General features: G+C 36.5%; 1 protein-coding gene across 4 annotated transcripts in view; it reads right to left on the bottom strand.

Moving 5' to 3' along the window:
- The window catches only part of LOC107716033 (FERM and PDZ domain-containing protein 1-like), a 46703-nt gene that overhangs the window by 21303 nt on the left and 9949 nt on the right, over positions 1 to 15451 (bottom strand). For 2 of the 4 annotated variants that reach the window (XM_016522348.1, XM_016522347.1), the window contains exons 2-3: positions 9913 to 10051; positions 2175 to 2282 (exon numbers count right to left, since the gene is read on the bottom strand). In XM_016522348.1, coding sequence (XP_016377834.1) covers positions 2175 to 2278 — 104 coding nt within the window. In that variant the 5' untranslated portion in view covers positions 2279 to 2282; positions 9913 to 10051. The remainder of the gene's footprint in view (positions 1 to 2174; positions 2283 to 9912; positions 10052 to 15451) is intronic. The other 2 variants (XM_016522349.1, XM_016522350.1) reach the window with 1 other exon arrangement.

Genomic DNA, 15451 nt, shown 5'->3' with positions numbered 1-15451 from the left:
AGTTCTGTCAGGACCACTATCGTCAAAATGATAGATACTTAGCATAAAGTTTGGTTTGGCGGTATGGTTCTGTTCTGGGCAAAAACCTCCCTGCCCATCCATGCAGCCTGTCATGAATGAGCAGGGAGAGCAGCAATAATAACCCAAGGGTAAATAGAACAGAACAAAGCAGATATCATTATTGTACTTAATGATATTTAAGTGTAACAACATTATTATTCAAGATAAAAGGAGTTTGATTTAACGAGGAATATCAAAAAGTCAAGTCCTGACTGTGGCGAAAGGAGGAGCTGGGGATGGAGGAGGGTAATTTGGTCCTGAGCAAGCTGAAAAGCTGCTGAATAATACTGAATAGAGCTTATATAGGAATGCCGCGATGGGTGTCGTATTCCTATAGGTAGATGTGATCAGCTGAGAATCAGCTGATGCAAGCTTGACTCACGTGACCTGCCAGAACTAACGCTAACGCTTAATTTGTGCTATTTAATATTTTTGTGTAAACCATTATATTTTTTTTTATCTTTGTTGAACAGAAAGCTCAAAATATCAGCTTTTATTTGAAAATAGAAATCTTTTGTAACATTATAGTTGGTTTCTATAAGTATATTGTAAAATATATTTTATTTCTGTGATGAAAACCTGAATTTTCAGTAGTCATTACTCCAGTCTTCAGTGAGAGTGTCAGTGATTCTTCAGAAATCATTCTAATATGCTGACTTGCTGCTTAAGAAACATTTATCATTATTATCAAGGTTGAAAAACAGTTCTTGTAGTGTAGCTCGTGTTGTGCTAAAAATCCTTTACCTAATTTGGTGTGCCTGGTCAAAACATTTTTTTTTAAATCTCTCATTATGCTATATTATCACCTTTTTGTCAATTTGTTTTCTTTCAGTCAGCACTGGTTTTGTATTTCTTTTTGGAACTGATCTATAGTAGGCTTCATGATCTGAGCTTATGCACCTCTGTAGCAACAGTTTTTGAGTGAAAAAGCAATCATTTTGTCAATGCTCACTCCAAAACTGAAGTGCATAAGCTCAGATCGGTGAGGCCTATGATCAGTCAGTTCCAGAAAGAAATATAAAACCTGTGCTAATTGAAAATGGGGGGAAACCTATATATATATATATATATACTGTATATATATAAAAAAGAATAAATCACAGAAAGTACAAAAATGACCTTTTTGGGGGGGTTGTTTGAGCAAAGAAAGTAAGTTTTACTCCAATGTGATAACATTACCTAGCATTTTCTGGAACAGAAAATCCTAAAATAAATAACTACAGTACTAATTAAACTACTGAGGATTTTCTCTAAAAATATCACATTCAAATCAGTGGAAAACCACATGAAATGACGTCACTGTATGCCGACAGACTCTAAAACACATGGCGATGATAACTGCCTGATGAACGTGTGGTTGCATGGCAGGAGATGACTGTGTTTATACCAGCGGGTGAACGACAAATGAACTACAAGCCCACAGCAGATGGAAGTACGAGAAAATCTCGAAAGCAGTTCTCATGAGAAAACAAGGAATTATTTGCCATCTAAACATTTATGTAGATACAGATATTAATTAAGTGAAGTACTTTCTGAAGAAAAAGAGCCCACAAACAAAATCTCTAACTACACCACTCTCAACAAACGCTGAATCTTGCGAGCTTCACAAAGCTGGAATTTATGGTAGGGCCCATCTGGAAACCAAGGCCAATATCTTATACAGGAACCATAAAACCTGCGACCCTAATTAATAGAAAATAGTACTTTGATCTGATTAGTGTTCTTTCTCTATATCTATATGGGTTTGGAGAAAACCAAAGGATGGCTTCAACCCACACAGGCTGTTAAACACATGGGAGATCCGTCACGGTTCGGACTGACTGGTTTGGTGGTTGCTCTGTGTGTTGTTCACAGTCCATGTGACATAGCAGCATCAAAGTGTGCACTACATCAAAAGATGACTACAAAGGCTGAGAGCACCAATTGGGACAGAGCCTAAGTCAACCGTCTTCCGTGGCTACATCTAAACATCATTAGAACTGCCTGTGATGTTCTGGAGCTCCAAATGTGAAGGGCGTTTTCACTTTTATAGGCTTTTCTATCCTTCGAGAAATGCGTTTCTGCTCTGATTATAATATTATATGCGTCTGTGTGTGTGTGTGAGGTTACTCCACCTGCTGAGAGAGTCTCGAGAACGGCGCAGCCATTTCCCCACCACCTGCTCCACCCGACCGACCCTGCGTGGAGATCGACTTCTGCTTCTCTCTCGCTCCTCCATCTAACTGAGAGATAGAAACACAGACAGAGAATAAGGATGAGGATCATACAGTGTAAAACACTATTTTTTAAATCAACATCAAAATTGACCATATATGAACTTTTTTAAAGACCCATGAAGTCAAAACCAAAGTTTTGTGGCATGTTGTCCATGTTAGTTAGCTTTGGGGTCATTATTTTAACGCACTCCTAAAAGCAGGTACACTACCGTTCAAAAGTTTGGGGTCGATAAGATTTTTAAATGTTTTTGAAAGAAGTTTCTTATTTTCACCAAGGCTGCATTTATTTGATTAAAAATATGGTAAAAATGTGAAATATTATTACCATTTAAAGAATGGTTTTCTATTTTAATATATTTTAAAATGTAATTTATTCCTTTGATGCAAAGCTGAATTTTCAGCATCATTACTCCAGTCACATGATTCTTCAGGAATCATTCTAATATGCTAATTTGCTGCTCAGGAAACATTTACTATTATTATTATTAGTGTTGAAAACAGTTGTGCTGCTTCATATTCGTGTGGAGACTGTGATACACTTTTTTTCAGGATTTTTTGAGCGATAGAAAGTCCAAAAGAACAGCATTTATTTGAAACTGAAATCTTTTGTAACAATACAAATGTCTTTACTGTCACTTTTGATGAATTCATGCTCTTCTACTATGTATTGCTGACATCATCTTGCACTACAAATTTTTGTCCAATCAAATGCTCTCTAGAATGGGAATGTCCCTCCCTCTTATACCACCTGCTTCTGACAAGTACAAGTTTCATTTCTGAGATTTATACTAAAGACTACTGAGTATTAAAAATAGGGACAAGCCTTGTTGCAACTTCATGTTTCAAAAGGGAATACATCAACACCGGAAAGAAAACTCATCAATGATTTTGCAGAGCCAACATGAAATGGCAGTCACAATCCATTTTACATCTGTAGATGAGTCAAATCCATTTACTTCAATTTCAGATTTGCAGATTATTTCATCCTTCTTAATTCATATTCTCATCTCAACACTCTCTCTCTCTCACTCTGCCCTGTCTGTGTGCTGGGTTTAATATATGCTAATAGCGGCACAGTCATGAGGTGACACCAGGCCTGGCATTTAGAGGACAATCTACGTCACAGCAGACAAGATATCACATGCATAATAACATCAGCCATCTACAGATGATAGAAACACACACTGCCCCTATGCAACACACACACACATTCAATCTGTTTAAATACCTGAACGACTTCTTTCGCTCCTCTGGACATGTGCAGCTACAAACACACACGCTTCTCTCTCTTATCTCTGCAGTCAGACGCAAGGGAGCCCTTACACACTTACTCAATCACTCACAAACCACAACTTCTCTAAACCACACTCTGTGTGTGCATGTGTGCTATCAAACACATTCTGAACGTCTGATCAATATGCAGTTTTCTTCTACGGTGTTTCATCATGCTCAGAATAATCGGCCTGATTATGCACTGATTTGCTGGTTGCATTGCATGCTGAAGAGGGTCATGTGACCTTTTACCTTTGCTCTATGAGATTGCATACAGATTCAGTCTAAATCCTGATGTCTATGAGGTTTGGTCAGTATAATGAAATGACATTTGCAAGAACGCTATGAAATGCGTGTCATTTACAAGCAACACTAAAGAGTATTAATCAACAAAACCCGACACATAGTCTATGCAGGTGCACAAAGACAGATGGAAATTCGTGGCCAGCATCCTTTAGCTAGCTATATGTTGACAATTAAAACTTAAATAACTTGCTCAGCAAGATTCACTTCAAACAAATCGTTTTATCATTTCAGCAATTAATAATAAACAAGAGTGCTGCTTTACAGATTGTGTTCTGACACTTTTCATAATGCAACAATGTGTGAAATCAAGCTTGTGTAACTAGGCAGTGTTGTTACTGATAACTATTAAAACAATTAAATTTAAAATAAATACATAAAAAAAATCATTTTCATTAATTTGTATAAGGATGAAATCAAATAAAATGTAATAATATATATATATTGTTTTAAAATTAGAAATAAAATAATTTGAAGTACTAATATATTAAACAGTAATACATTATTATGAAGTACTATATATACACAGTATAGAACTAATACTGAAACAACACTGTAGCTAGAAGGGTTTATATTCACACTCTTACAAGCTTCACAAACAGACAGAATAAGAGATACAGAAACAAAATAGGTAGAGACAAGTATGTCTAAGCACAACCTCCTTCAAAGCTGCTGAAGCAGGGAAAGAAAGAGCTCATTCATATGACTGACAAAAGACCAGATCAGACCGTTTTATGTTTGGTCTGTGTCGCAGAACAATGATCATAAACCAGCATTTTTGGCCTTTGAATACAGACTGCTTCGACTGTCACATGAAGCTGCCTGAATACTAGAATTAAACAGATGAAATCAACATTTCCAATTCACCTTCTAAATAAATTTCCCTGGTTTTAGTATACACCATTCACATTACTCTGAACAAAAATGTTTGCAGTTTGTAAAGTTTTGGAGTATTTTTATTGGGTTGTTATGCAGTTGCTAAGTTGTTCTGATTGGTTTGTTGTGCACCATGTTAAAACTGTGATCACATAGTAAAGTAGCAGCACATCTTTCCTCACACATGACTTGAGGAGTCATTTACGTCTGGAGCAGAAATGCTGTGGTGAGAGAGTTACACACTTAAGTTTAATAGCTAGGATTAAAAGACATATGATATAAGTATGAGCAACAATAATTGTAATGCTCCATTCACAACATCCACGATCTAATGGATCAAATTAAGCCCTGACCTACCTTATATTCAAACAAATATTCATACTGAATATTCAAATGCTGCTTCATGCTGTTAGTAAATTGAAAACGCATGTAAACCCAGTTCAGACAACCTCTTGACCTCCAAGGCTCCTCGAGCGCAGCTAGATTTGCGGCTCTCATGGTACTGTGACAAACGTGATTAATCCAGCATGCAATCAGAGCGCTGAACATGTGCGTGTGTGTGAGGTATTAGTGGATTAGTACGCCCACCTAGTAAGGGTGTCATTTAGATCTGGATTGATCCGGATCTGCAGATCCGAGACGGGCAGCTGCACTGCACTTATGCGTTAAGCAGGAGATACTATTGATATTTCATAGCTCACAGCAAAAGTAATTGGATGAAAGTAAAGTGACTGCAGATTATAAAACAGTAAGGTTTTGTGTTGAGAATTTATGCACTGTATACAGCACACCTGTGTGTGTGTGAGTGTGTGTGTGTGTGTGTGTGTGTGTGCCGAGTCAGGTAAGAGTCCTTCATGCCCTTGTGGGGTCATGAAGATGTCTGCGGTGACAGTTTCAACTCTTGTTCATCCATAAAAACATGAGGCTTCTTCTCTCTCCACCTGCATTTCTGCATCTCCTGCAAGACTCAGATCAAACAGCCATTAAGCACAGCTCTCGATTTCTGTCCAAGAGTATGTGTAACATCCACACTTGTGTATTGATTTTTAATAAAATCATATTGCAACAGGTTTTTCCTAAAGCACATACACACTGGAGAAAGCTCTCAAAGCAAAATGCTAAACAAGTTGAATCTATTATATGATATTATTAGTTTTGTTTAGGCACTTAGTGCAAAAATAAACAATTTGTGTTGACTGCCTGTGCCTTCTGTACTAGTTGTTGTAAAACAAGAAGAAATGTTGGAAATCGATTTTTTTTTATTGTGTCCATTGGTTAAATCCATTTTGATAATAATAGTATTTAGGAAGTTTGCATTACAAAATATAACAATGTTAACAATTTGCTGTAATCTTGTTAAATATAAAGTAGCATTAGTCAACATTCTAGTGTATATTAATTTATTCACGAAGAGTCTGCTTTCTTTACTTTTAGCTGAGCACTTTAAATTAAAGTTTCCCTTCAAGTTTTTAAGGCAATCATTTTGCAACCATTTTTTAAGTAAACTGAACCTGTTAGAATTTAAGGTGTAGGTTAAGGTCCCACACTTTTTTTCAAGTCAAGTCACAGTAATAAACAGGAAAATAACAGTGATAATTTAGTCAAATTCATCAATTATGAAACAACGTCAATTTCAGATATAATTGAGTTCAATGTTGTTTAAATAGTTTAAAGTTGATCATAACTAGAAAACTGCATATTCACTATTGAAATTTCCATGATTTTATAATTTCTTTTAATTTCAGTGACATATCAAGGCCTAGAAAACATATTCAGGTTTATATATGGCTGTACAGAAACACAGAAATATGTGTACATGTTTAAAATTTCTATCCAAAATTCATTATTTAAAGATTATTTCACAGACATAACTTGAAATCTAATTTGCATGCCACTAAGAGCCTCAAACGAAACTTTAGAGTATCTTGCAAACATCTAACAGACAAACCTTGCAAACTGGCAAGTTCTTGCCACTTTTGTGTGTAATATGCATCAGCAGATGGGCTTCGAGTAGTTCATCTAAAGCTAAGACTAGACAGTTCTTGGCCAAAATAAGATGCAATGCAACCAGACTTCATGCTGAAAAAAGTCGGGCTCTATGACACTACATTCAGCCTCAGTATTTCATTTAGTTCCTTTGAGAGCTGCTGTAATGACACTGCAGTCATCAGCCTCCGTCGGTACAGTAAAAGCGCTCAGATTTAGACTCTCGCACTCAGCTGCTCCCGTTCACAATCACTCAGCACTCCTGTTAGGTAAGTGATTTCTGCCAAATTCATTCTGTCATTCTCTGACAATCTCACCCCACTAATACTGCACAATTCAGTCAAAATCACTGACTGTCACGCTCAAACTCAACTAATAATATCTTAATGCAGCACTCGCACTCTTACACACTTACTAAGGTGCTTCACGATGCCATAAAAGGACCTTTTTGTTTAAAAGGTCACAAAAGGTTCTTTGTGGCGACAGAAGGTTCTTCAGATTATAAAAAGGTAAGAAAGAGATGGTTCTTTAAAGAACCTTTGACTGAATGGTTCTTTGTGGAACCAAAAATGGTTCTTCTATGGCATCGCTGTGAAGAACCTTTTAAGCGTGTAGTGTAGTGTCTCTCAAACTTATGCTCTAATAACTGCACACTACTAGTGTGTACTACTTTTTTGTATATAACGGTTTTAAATTTATGTACGTGTTGTTTATTGACATATAGGGTCAGCCGTCTTGTTATTTTGTTATATGGGCCATGGTTTAGGAAGAGCAATATTTTATTCTCTCAAACTTGGCCTGTAATGAAGAGAATGACAATAAACCTAACTTGACTTTTATACGGTCTGGCCCCATGACTGCAGTTTCAGCAGCGTCGGTTGCTTGCCAGGTTTCTGTATAGTCTCTTTGCTTCAATATATCACCAAAAAGGGCCAAGATGTCTCTTTTGAGACAAAAAAGACGATGTTTCATTTTTGTAAGCGATGACCGCTGGGTACAAATGAAAGCTGCTGAAAGAAGCCTACATTCATCTTCTGATCCATTAAAGGAATATTCCAGGTACAATACGATTTGTGACAGAAAATCATCCCTCAAAAATGTATTTACAGTAATACATTTAGAGATTCGATGGTTCTGGTTCCTTAATGATTTGTTAAAGATGATTTCAATAGCTTTGAGGAAGAAAAACACTATCCTCATGAGCCTAATGCTAAATTATCTCAACCAAACAATACCAAATTGCCTTAAAAAGTGAAATGGAATAAAAATAAAACTGGTATCATCTATCTAAAAAATGGAAACAACTCTACAGAGCCACCAGTTGTAAATGGGAGAAACAAATTAAAATATGATTCACTTTTTCAAAGTGGCAAACTAGGTCAATTAAAAGCAATTAAATATTTTCCGTTTTGCATTATACAAAAGTATTAAAATTCAATTCAAACCTACATTATAAAACTGACACGAGATCAGTTAAAAGCCATTAGACACTCGTTTGTGGGTTCACCAGATCAACGCCATCTAGCAATGGACCCTCAACATTTTGAAATGTTTCTAAACCAATGTTCAAAACAGTATGATGTAACAATGCCTCATTTGCTGAAATTACGTGACTTCACGGGTTTGAAATAAGCTCTGAACCGCTGATTTTAAACTAAATATATTAATAAATGTTTTGAAGCTTCATGTAGCAGTGTTTTAAAAGCACCCATCACTTAGTTATCATTATAGGTATTGTTACCATTTTTGTTCTTGGTGTGCATAAACGTTTAGCCCTGTACTTCCTCCCTATAGCTTCATAGCTGGACCAAAGAGACCGACATGAATGATGCTAAATCATAGTCTTGGAATTACTGTAGTGCTATCAATTAAAGCACTTGACACATCATGATTCTCACAATAAGCAACATCTTACTGTTATTCGTCTATAATCAGAGCTATAAGTCATCCTAACAGCTACTAGGCGTACAGCCACAGGATCTCCACCGCCTCTGACCGCGTGGTCCAGATCACACCGGAAAGCTGCTCTCAGCTCCGAACCACCTCAAAGCATCTATTAATGCTGCCTACAGTAACTCTACACCCTCCCTCCCATGTCTGTCCCAACCCCCATCTCCTCCTGCACTTAAGTAGATGCCTATAATAAGCACCATGCACGCTGTTAAGGAAGGCCACTTGATGTCTTGCTCACACTTCCTCTCCATCCCGTTCTAAATGCAGGATCCATTACAGAAAGAATCACTTTTAATATGTAACCGTAACCCGTGTGCTCAGTCACTAGGTCAAATGTTCGAGGCTCTTCACCAATGCAGGAATGACTCTAGATGTTAATCTGCTAGAGGACATTCTCCATTAGTATTTATTATACTTGCTTGAGTGCTTCACATTGCTGGTTGAATGCACTGGCCATCAACAGTCATGCAATGTGACTGTGACCCACTGCAATGTGAAGCTGACCTAAATGTAAGTTGACGCAATAACAACCAACTTTCCTTATTTTTGAATTTTTATTTATTTTTTGCTCATTTTTATTTTTTATATATATATTTCTATTTAGACAATTTATTTATTTTTAATTCATTTTTAATTAAGTTTTAGTAATTTGAGTACTTATACTAATTTATTTTAGTTTAGTTTCATTTCATCTATTTTAATTGCTGAAAATGATGTAAATTTATTTATTTATTTCAGTTTTAACACAGATCCCACCTCATTATCAGATTGGCAGCTATAAGGGAACCATTTATAGGTTGATTATTGACTAACTTAAATTTCCAGTTCCATTGCCAGTTCCTCACATAGCTAACATACAGCACTCTAGTCATAGTCTAGTCACTACTTTTATGGTGCATTTATGTCCTTTTAGGAGCAAAAGTGACCTCTTGCTCGCTTTCAATGTAGGGAAAATAGCATATGAACAACATAAGCAAAAAAGCCAATTATACCTGACTTTTCCATTTTTTTCCATTCCATTTCAACTAGTGCAAGAACAATCAAACAGGTATGGTTTTCATTCATTCAAATTCACAATCAAAGCCACAGCACCTCGAATCTCTGAGGGAATGAAAGCTCAGCGTCTTCAGAAAGATAAATCCCTGGGTGTTTCTAATTGAAAATATGCTTTCGGTCACAACTGAATGCATCCATTTGTTACACCTGCATCTTTTACAGCAGACTAGCTTGATGAAATGTAGCTCACCTGGGTGTGGCTTGTGTGCTAACAGCTCTAGAATGCAGAAATCTCAGCGTGTGATTGGATGTCACATCTCTCTTGTGCGGACTGGTTGAGAGGTGGCGGAGACGGGCCCTCACAACCATCAGGACCAATGAGAACTGATCTGTTAGAGGTAAAAGCATATTCATAATTAGAGTCTGAAATATATGCCCTACAATATAACGTATATTACTGACTATATTTGATTATGTTCATTCTTTTATTTTGATTAGAACTGGGCAACACGCTGAATATTCATAATGATTCAGTCACTAAAAAATTTAGCAATACTGTGAATATGGCAATGATTTCGATGCACTTTTTAATGGCTAAATACATTTCCTAAGCATATTTTTCAGTTTTGCTGTTTTTTCTTTCTCTTCTGTATTTTACTTCAAATCCACTTTACAGCAATGACAACTTGGTTGAAATGATTGTTTTGTTTTTTTAAGCCAAATACTTAAGATATTTTTGTTAGTTAGTGTCTCTGATTAATAAGTGGCATGAGAATTGTCCGTAAGTTTTGCCTCTTTGTCACCATCTCTGTTTGAAACCTGCAATTGCAGTTATTTGCAGAATTATCTTCCTTGCGTGGGTTGTGCGCCGGCACGGCTCCAGCGCGGATGAATCTAATGTTTTGAGGAGTATGTGTGGCTGTCTGTCACCGCACCGGTGTGGATTCAAGCCTATGTCTTGGAATATATGACCTAAATAAGAATTTTCACCGGATATTGTCATCTGAACAAGTAACAAGTCTGACACTTTTGTTCTGACCAACTGAGGAAAAAAGCCTTACAATAAATCATGCTACAACGGTGATTAAATCTAACGAACGGTTAGCTCATATCACATCAAACCGTGCTAATTATTATTACTGTTATACTTTGTTCTCAAATTGTTCATGTTAACAACATCAGCATTGCGTGACTATGTGTATGTAGTGTAGCGTTACATGCAGAATTCAATTTCTGTACAGTCTAATCTCTAATTGTCATACCACTCGAATTTCATATAAAGAAATTCTTTTAACCCAAAAAGCTAATTATTCTTCCTTAGAACTGGTTCTCTTTAAAATACAAAACTTGTGTAATCCTGCGTATCTGTAATCAGATGCACATTTAAAACTGGAATATAATTTAATTTCATTCACATGTGTTTCATAAACACATAATCCTTTCTGGATTACAATCCTCCATCAAAATGATACATTTAATTATTCCAGCTGCTGTGAGAAAAGGCTATAAACGATCCGCCACCTGCAGGATCCTCAAATGCGATAGCCTAGTAGCCGGGGCAACTTCTTTATGTTTACAGACGTGACGTAATGACACGCAGCATGCTTGAATTTCCCGCAAATTCCTACCAGTACCACTCAAATTACAAAACATTATTATAAGCTTACCATTGTGAGTCAGGTTAAAGTAAGGCAGGAGTTTTGAACACTGGCTGGTTATGTACTTGCTCAAAAATTGATTTCATATAATTTTTTACCAAAAAGAGTTACGGACTGCAGCTTTGAATTTAAATCATTTTAAATAGTTCAAACTTTTCGCTTCAATGAATCAATTCCAAACTCTGAATGAACAATTCATTTCCATTATTGCTCAAAACGATTCCATGTGGCATTTTTCATATGTTAAAATGGTTTAGTTAAAATATATGCAATGCTGTTTATTATCGTATATTGTAATATTGGTGCATTTTAATGTCATGTTTTTATTTTAGTGAAAAACAGTGTTTGGTTTAAATGATGGTTCTTGATTGTGGGAAGAAAAAACAACAACTTTTAGGCCATTTCAGTGCAAATATTGAGACATTAGAGTCCTAAAATTGTCAGATTCCTGTGTAACTGCACACCTGGCCTGCATCAGAATCAGCAAATAAATCTGCATTTCTGCACTAATCCTGATAGATTAATCTATTTTCTGTGCTGAGCCTCACTGTGGTAATGTGCAATGCTTGTCCATCGAGCACGCTTTATTAACATTTCAGAGTATGTAGCTCTGTGACTTTCACTCCAGTGCACATGAAATCATGCGATGGCGGCAGTCATGCAACAGTCACGAGAGCCGTCCTCAGGCTGTGTCTCTCTGCGTTTGCGTCGCATACATCGGGCTCTTTCATCTCATAGCATCTGCAGGGCTTGTGATGTCAGCAAACATACATCTTGACCCCCTAGATGTGATTTACATTTCCCAATGTCCCCGTACTGCAGCCCTTGTGGAATTGAGGTCCAGCCTTTTAATGCTTGCCCTCTTTAGCGTGCCATGCTGCTGGGTAACTAGCTCGTATGCCGACTGCAAGACTCATGAATAATGTATTCCAATAATGCAGCTACTGTACTTGAGCAAGACTGCTGCGGTTCATGCGCTTCACAGCCAATGTGAGAAGAAGGTGTGATAAAGTCAGAGATGGAAGACACAGAACCATGGATGAAGTGTTCCCATACTGAAGAATTATTCTTCAGATCTCTTTAATATCTCAATACAGCAAAGAGATTAAATTGAGAACAAATGGAGATATCATTTGCTTCATGTTCTTCCTGAAAAAAACAAAAAGAGTTTCAGCAGAGACCTCAACAATGTATCAAACTGTACTCAAATTTGCCAACACTGAAAAGGTTGCTTCAAAACACTTTTCACTAAAAAACTGCTAATTTCACAAACAATTACAAAGAAATTGCAAGTAACTCATTAAATTAAACATGAAATTTAGAAGTAGACTGAAATTGCATTTTTTACAAAACATACTCATATAATCTTCGAAAAATCGTATTTTACAGTGAAGATACCAAAGTCAGTCATAAAGTTTTTCATAAATTTCTTTCAAGACCAAATTATTTAATATAATTATATTAGCTATGATTTTATATATTTAATATTGTTAATATATTATTATTTAATACATTTAATATTAGCTATAACATCTGCATTAAATTTTATAATGCAATATTCAAGATTATTATAGTTTTGCATCTTGTTTATTTATTTACTTTAAAATCAAACCACTATTTTTTATTTTCATTACAGTTTTTAGTTTACTTTTGTGTTCATTGTTTTCTTTCAATATATAAAATAGCAACAATAACTCTGACTAGGTTTCCATTTCTTAATGCAAATTGCCATTTGCAACCTATATATTAGAAACATGTTTCTTGATTTATGGAGAAATGTCAGATCAAATAAGATTTTGCTAAAATAACCCTCACAGCCTAAGTGATGTCTGCGAAGTGGAAATCTATTTCAGAAGAAGACAAATTATGAAGACATTTTCCTTCTTTTGAATAACAAATCATTAAAAGTTAGACCAGAAACAATCTTGATTTCATCTAGACCTTTATGAGAAACAACAGATGCCTCTATGAAACATAAATGAGACCATTGCGTGTGCAACATCTGTGGTTTTCTTCTGCGTGGACAAAATAAGCACCTTGCCACAATACAGCAGAATTCCTGCTCAGCAACAAATTTGTCAAGAAGCAGTCAATGAGAAACGGGCAAATAAACAGGCCGGGCATGAGTCTGACCTGTGCTGCTCGACCCATGTCGCAAGAGTTGCCTCAACAGCCTGGCTCTCTAAAAATATGCTATTTTTATGCCCATTGAATAGCGTAGCACTGTAATTTTCAATCGCCCCACAGAAACAGCATCTCTTTGCTCTCCGAGAATAAACTGGTGGAAATGTGGAAACCGTATCAGTGTCTTCGGGATCATTGGATTGCTCAGACACAAACAGTCCGCAGGGAATCAATAGCGAAACGAAGAGTGTGTCTCCTATCCTATCTGACTGGGACAGAAATGGATGTTTGCTTGTGACTCTGACATTTACAGCTCTCATTAAACTGCTCCTACAGCAGTCGAAGAAAAGGGCTGCAAATGTCCAGAAACGAACACGAACAAAATGAGGTGCAGCCTTTTCACACACAAAACCAAAAACCATTACAATTTGGCATGAATTTTGTCATGCACCGATTGTTTTATGGATATGAATGATACTTAAAGTTGACTTTTAAGTCAATTATCCCTGAAAATTTAAGTTAGAATAGTTTACAAGAGTGCATTTCTAAACACAATGAGGCTATGAAAGTGACTAGTGAGCAGTAGAAGTGACCCCGAATAGTCGAAGATTCGATGCTTCGATAGGAGGAGCCTGATTCGACTACCAATCTCACAGTCTAATATTCGTATTGTATAGAATTTTTATTTTTCGGCCACATACACGCTGCAAAGTTTCGGGAATGACATCCGCATATTTAAGCGGAATTCACACTCAAAAGAGCAATGGACGGGACAAAAATATATGAAAATGTATGTGAATTGAGGCTAGAGCACACTTTCTGAAGCACCCACAGTATTCAATTCTGGAACCAGGTCTGGATAAAACTAGCTGTGTTTGAGCAGTTTTTCACAATAGCTCATATTTAGGCGATTGCATGGAGTTTTATGTGGCAGTGGGCTGTGCTTCAAAGTCGGAAATATTAGCAGAATATTTGTTAATTTCCTCTGTGAAAATCTCTATGCAGTTACACGGGCTTCATCGAATACCCCTTGCATCTGTTGATTTCATCTTATGTGTGGATTATTTTGGTTTTATTTTGTGCAAATCTCCTGTTTCATCAGCTCTAATAAGTAATAAACAACATGATATGCGGCCGGCTAATGTTAACTATCTTTTAATCAAAACATAATTATTTACCCCATTTGTATTTGCGAGACAGTCAGTATTTATGACTACCGAATGTCTGACTACTTGATTCTAGGCAATGTATTTTGCCCCCAAACATATGATTCGACTATCAGACGACTATCGGCAAGATTCAACAATTCTGATTTGACTATGTAAATCCTTAGTCGGGGACACCCCCTAGTAAGCAGATGTGTTTATTTGTTTGGTTTGATGATGTTTAATGTCTCTGATAACCTCTGTAGTCCCATTTAGCCACTTATTAGCAACCACCTTTTTCAAGACAAGTAAAAGCTAAAAATCAATACAAAAGGGGGTGTTACTAATGTATTTTATGTTAATGAATACATTGTGAAAATATCTTCAGCTTGTGTTCACCACAGACCTTATTTCACCACAGCTTGTGTTCACAACAGACCTTATTTCATTTAAATTAAGCCTAAAAACCCATTCAAAAAACCCATTGCCTTGGGAACGAAGGAACCGGAAATGCTAAAATGCTAACTTGTTTCTGGGTGGTCTAAAAATGCATGCTCACTATTGGATTTTTGAAACTTTAAAGGGGTCATATGATGCGATTTCAAGTTTTCCTTTCTCTTTGGAGTGTTACAAGCTGTTCGTGAATAGATAAGATCCCTAAAGTTGCAAAGACTAAAGTCTCAAACCCAAAGAGATATTCTATTTAAAAGTTAGGACTCGTCCACGCCCTCCTAAAACGCCTCGTTTAAACACGCCCCACATATCTACCTCACTATGTGGAAATATTTGCATAATGCGCCCAAATGTGCACGCAAAGAAAGAAGGCGTGGTTTCAGTAACCACAGTTAGTGTTGATGCAGCC

Source organism: Sinocyclocheilus rhinocerous, unplaced genomic scaffold (assembly GCF_001515625.1).
Source record: "Sinocyclocheilus rhinocerous isolate Xijiao unplaced genomic scaffold, SAMN03320098_v1.1 scaffold720, whole genome shotgun sequence".
In the NCBI taxonomy this organism is placed as follows: Eukaryota; Metazoa; Chordata; class Actinopteri; order Cypriniformes; family Cyprinidae; genus Sinocyclocheilus; species Sinocyclocheilus rhinocerous.
This window is presented reverse-complemented; position numbering and strand designations above follow the sequence as displayed.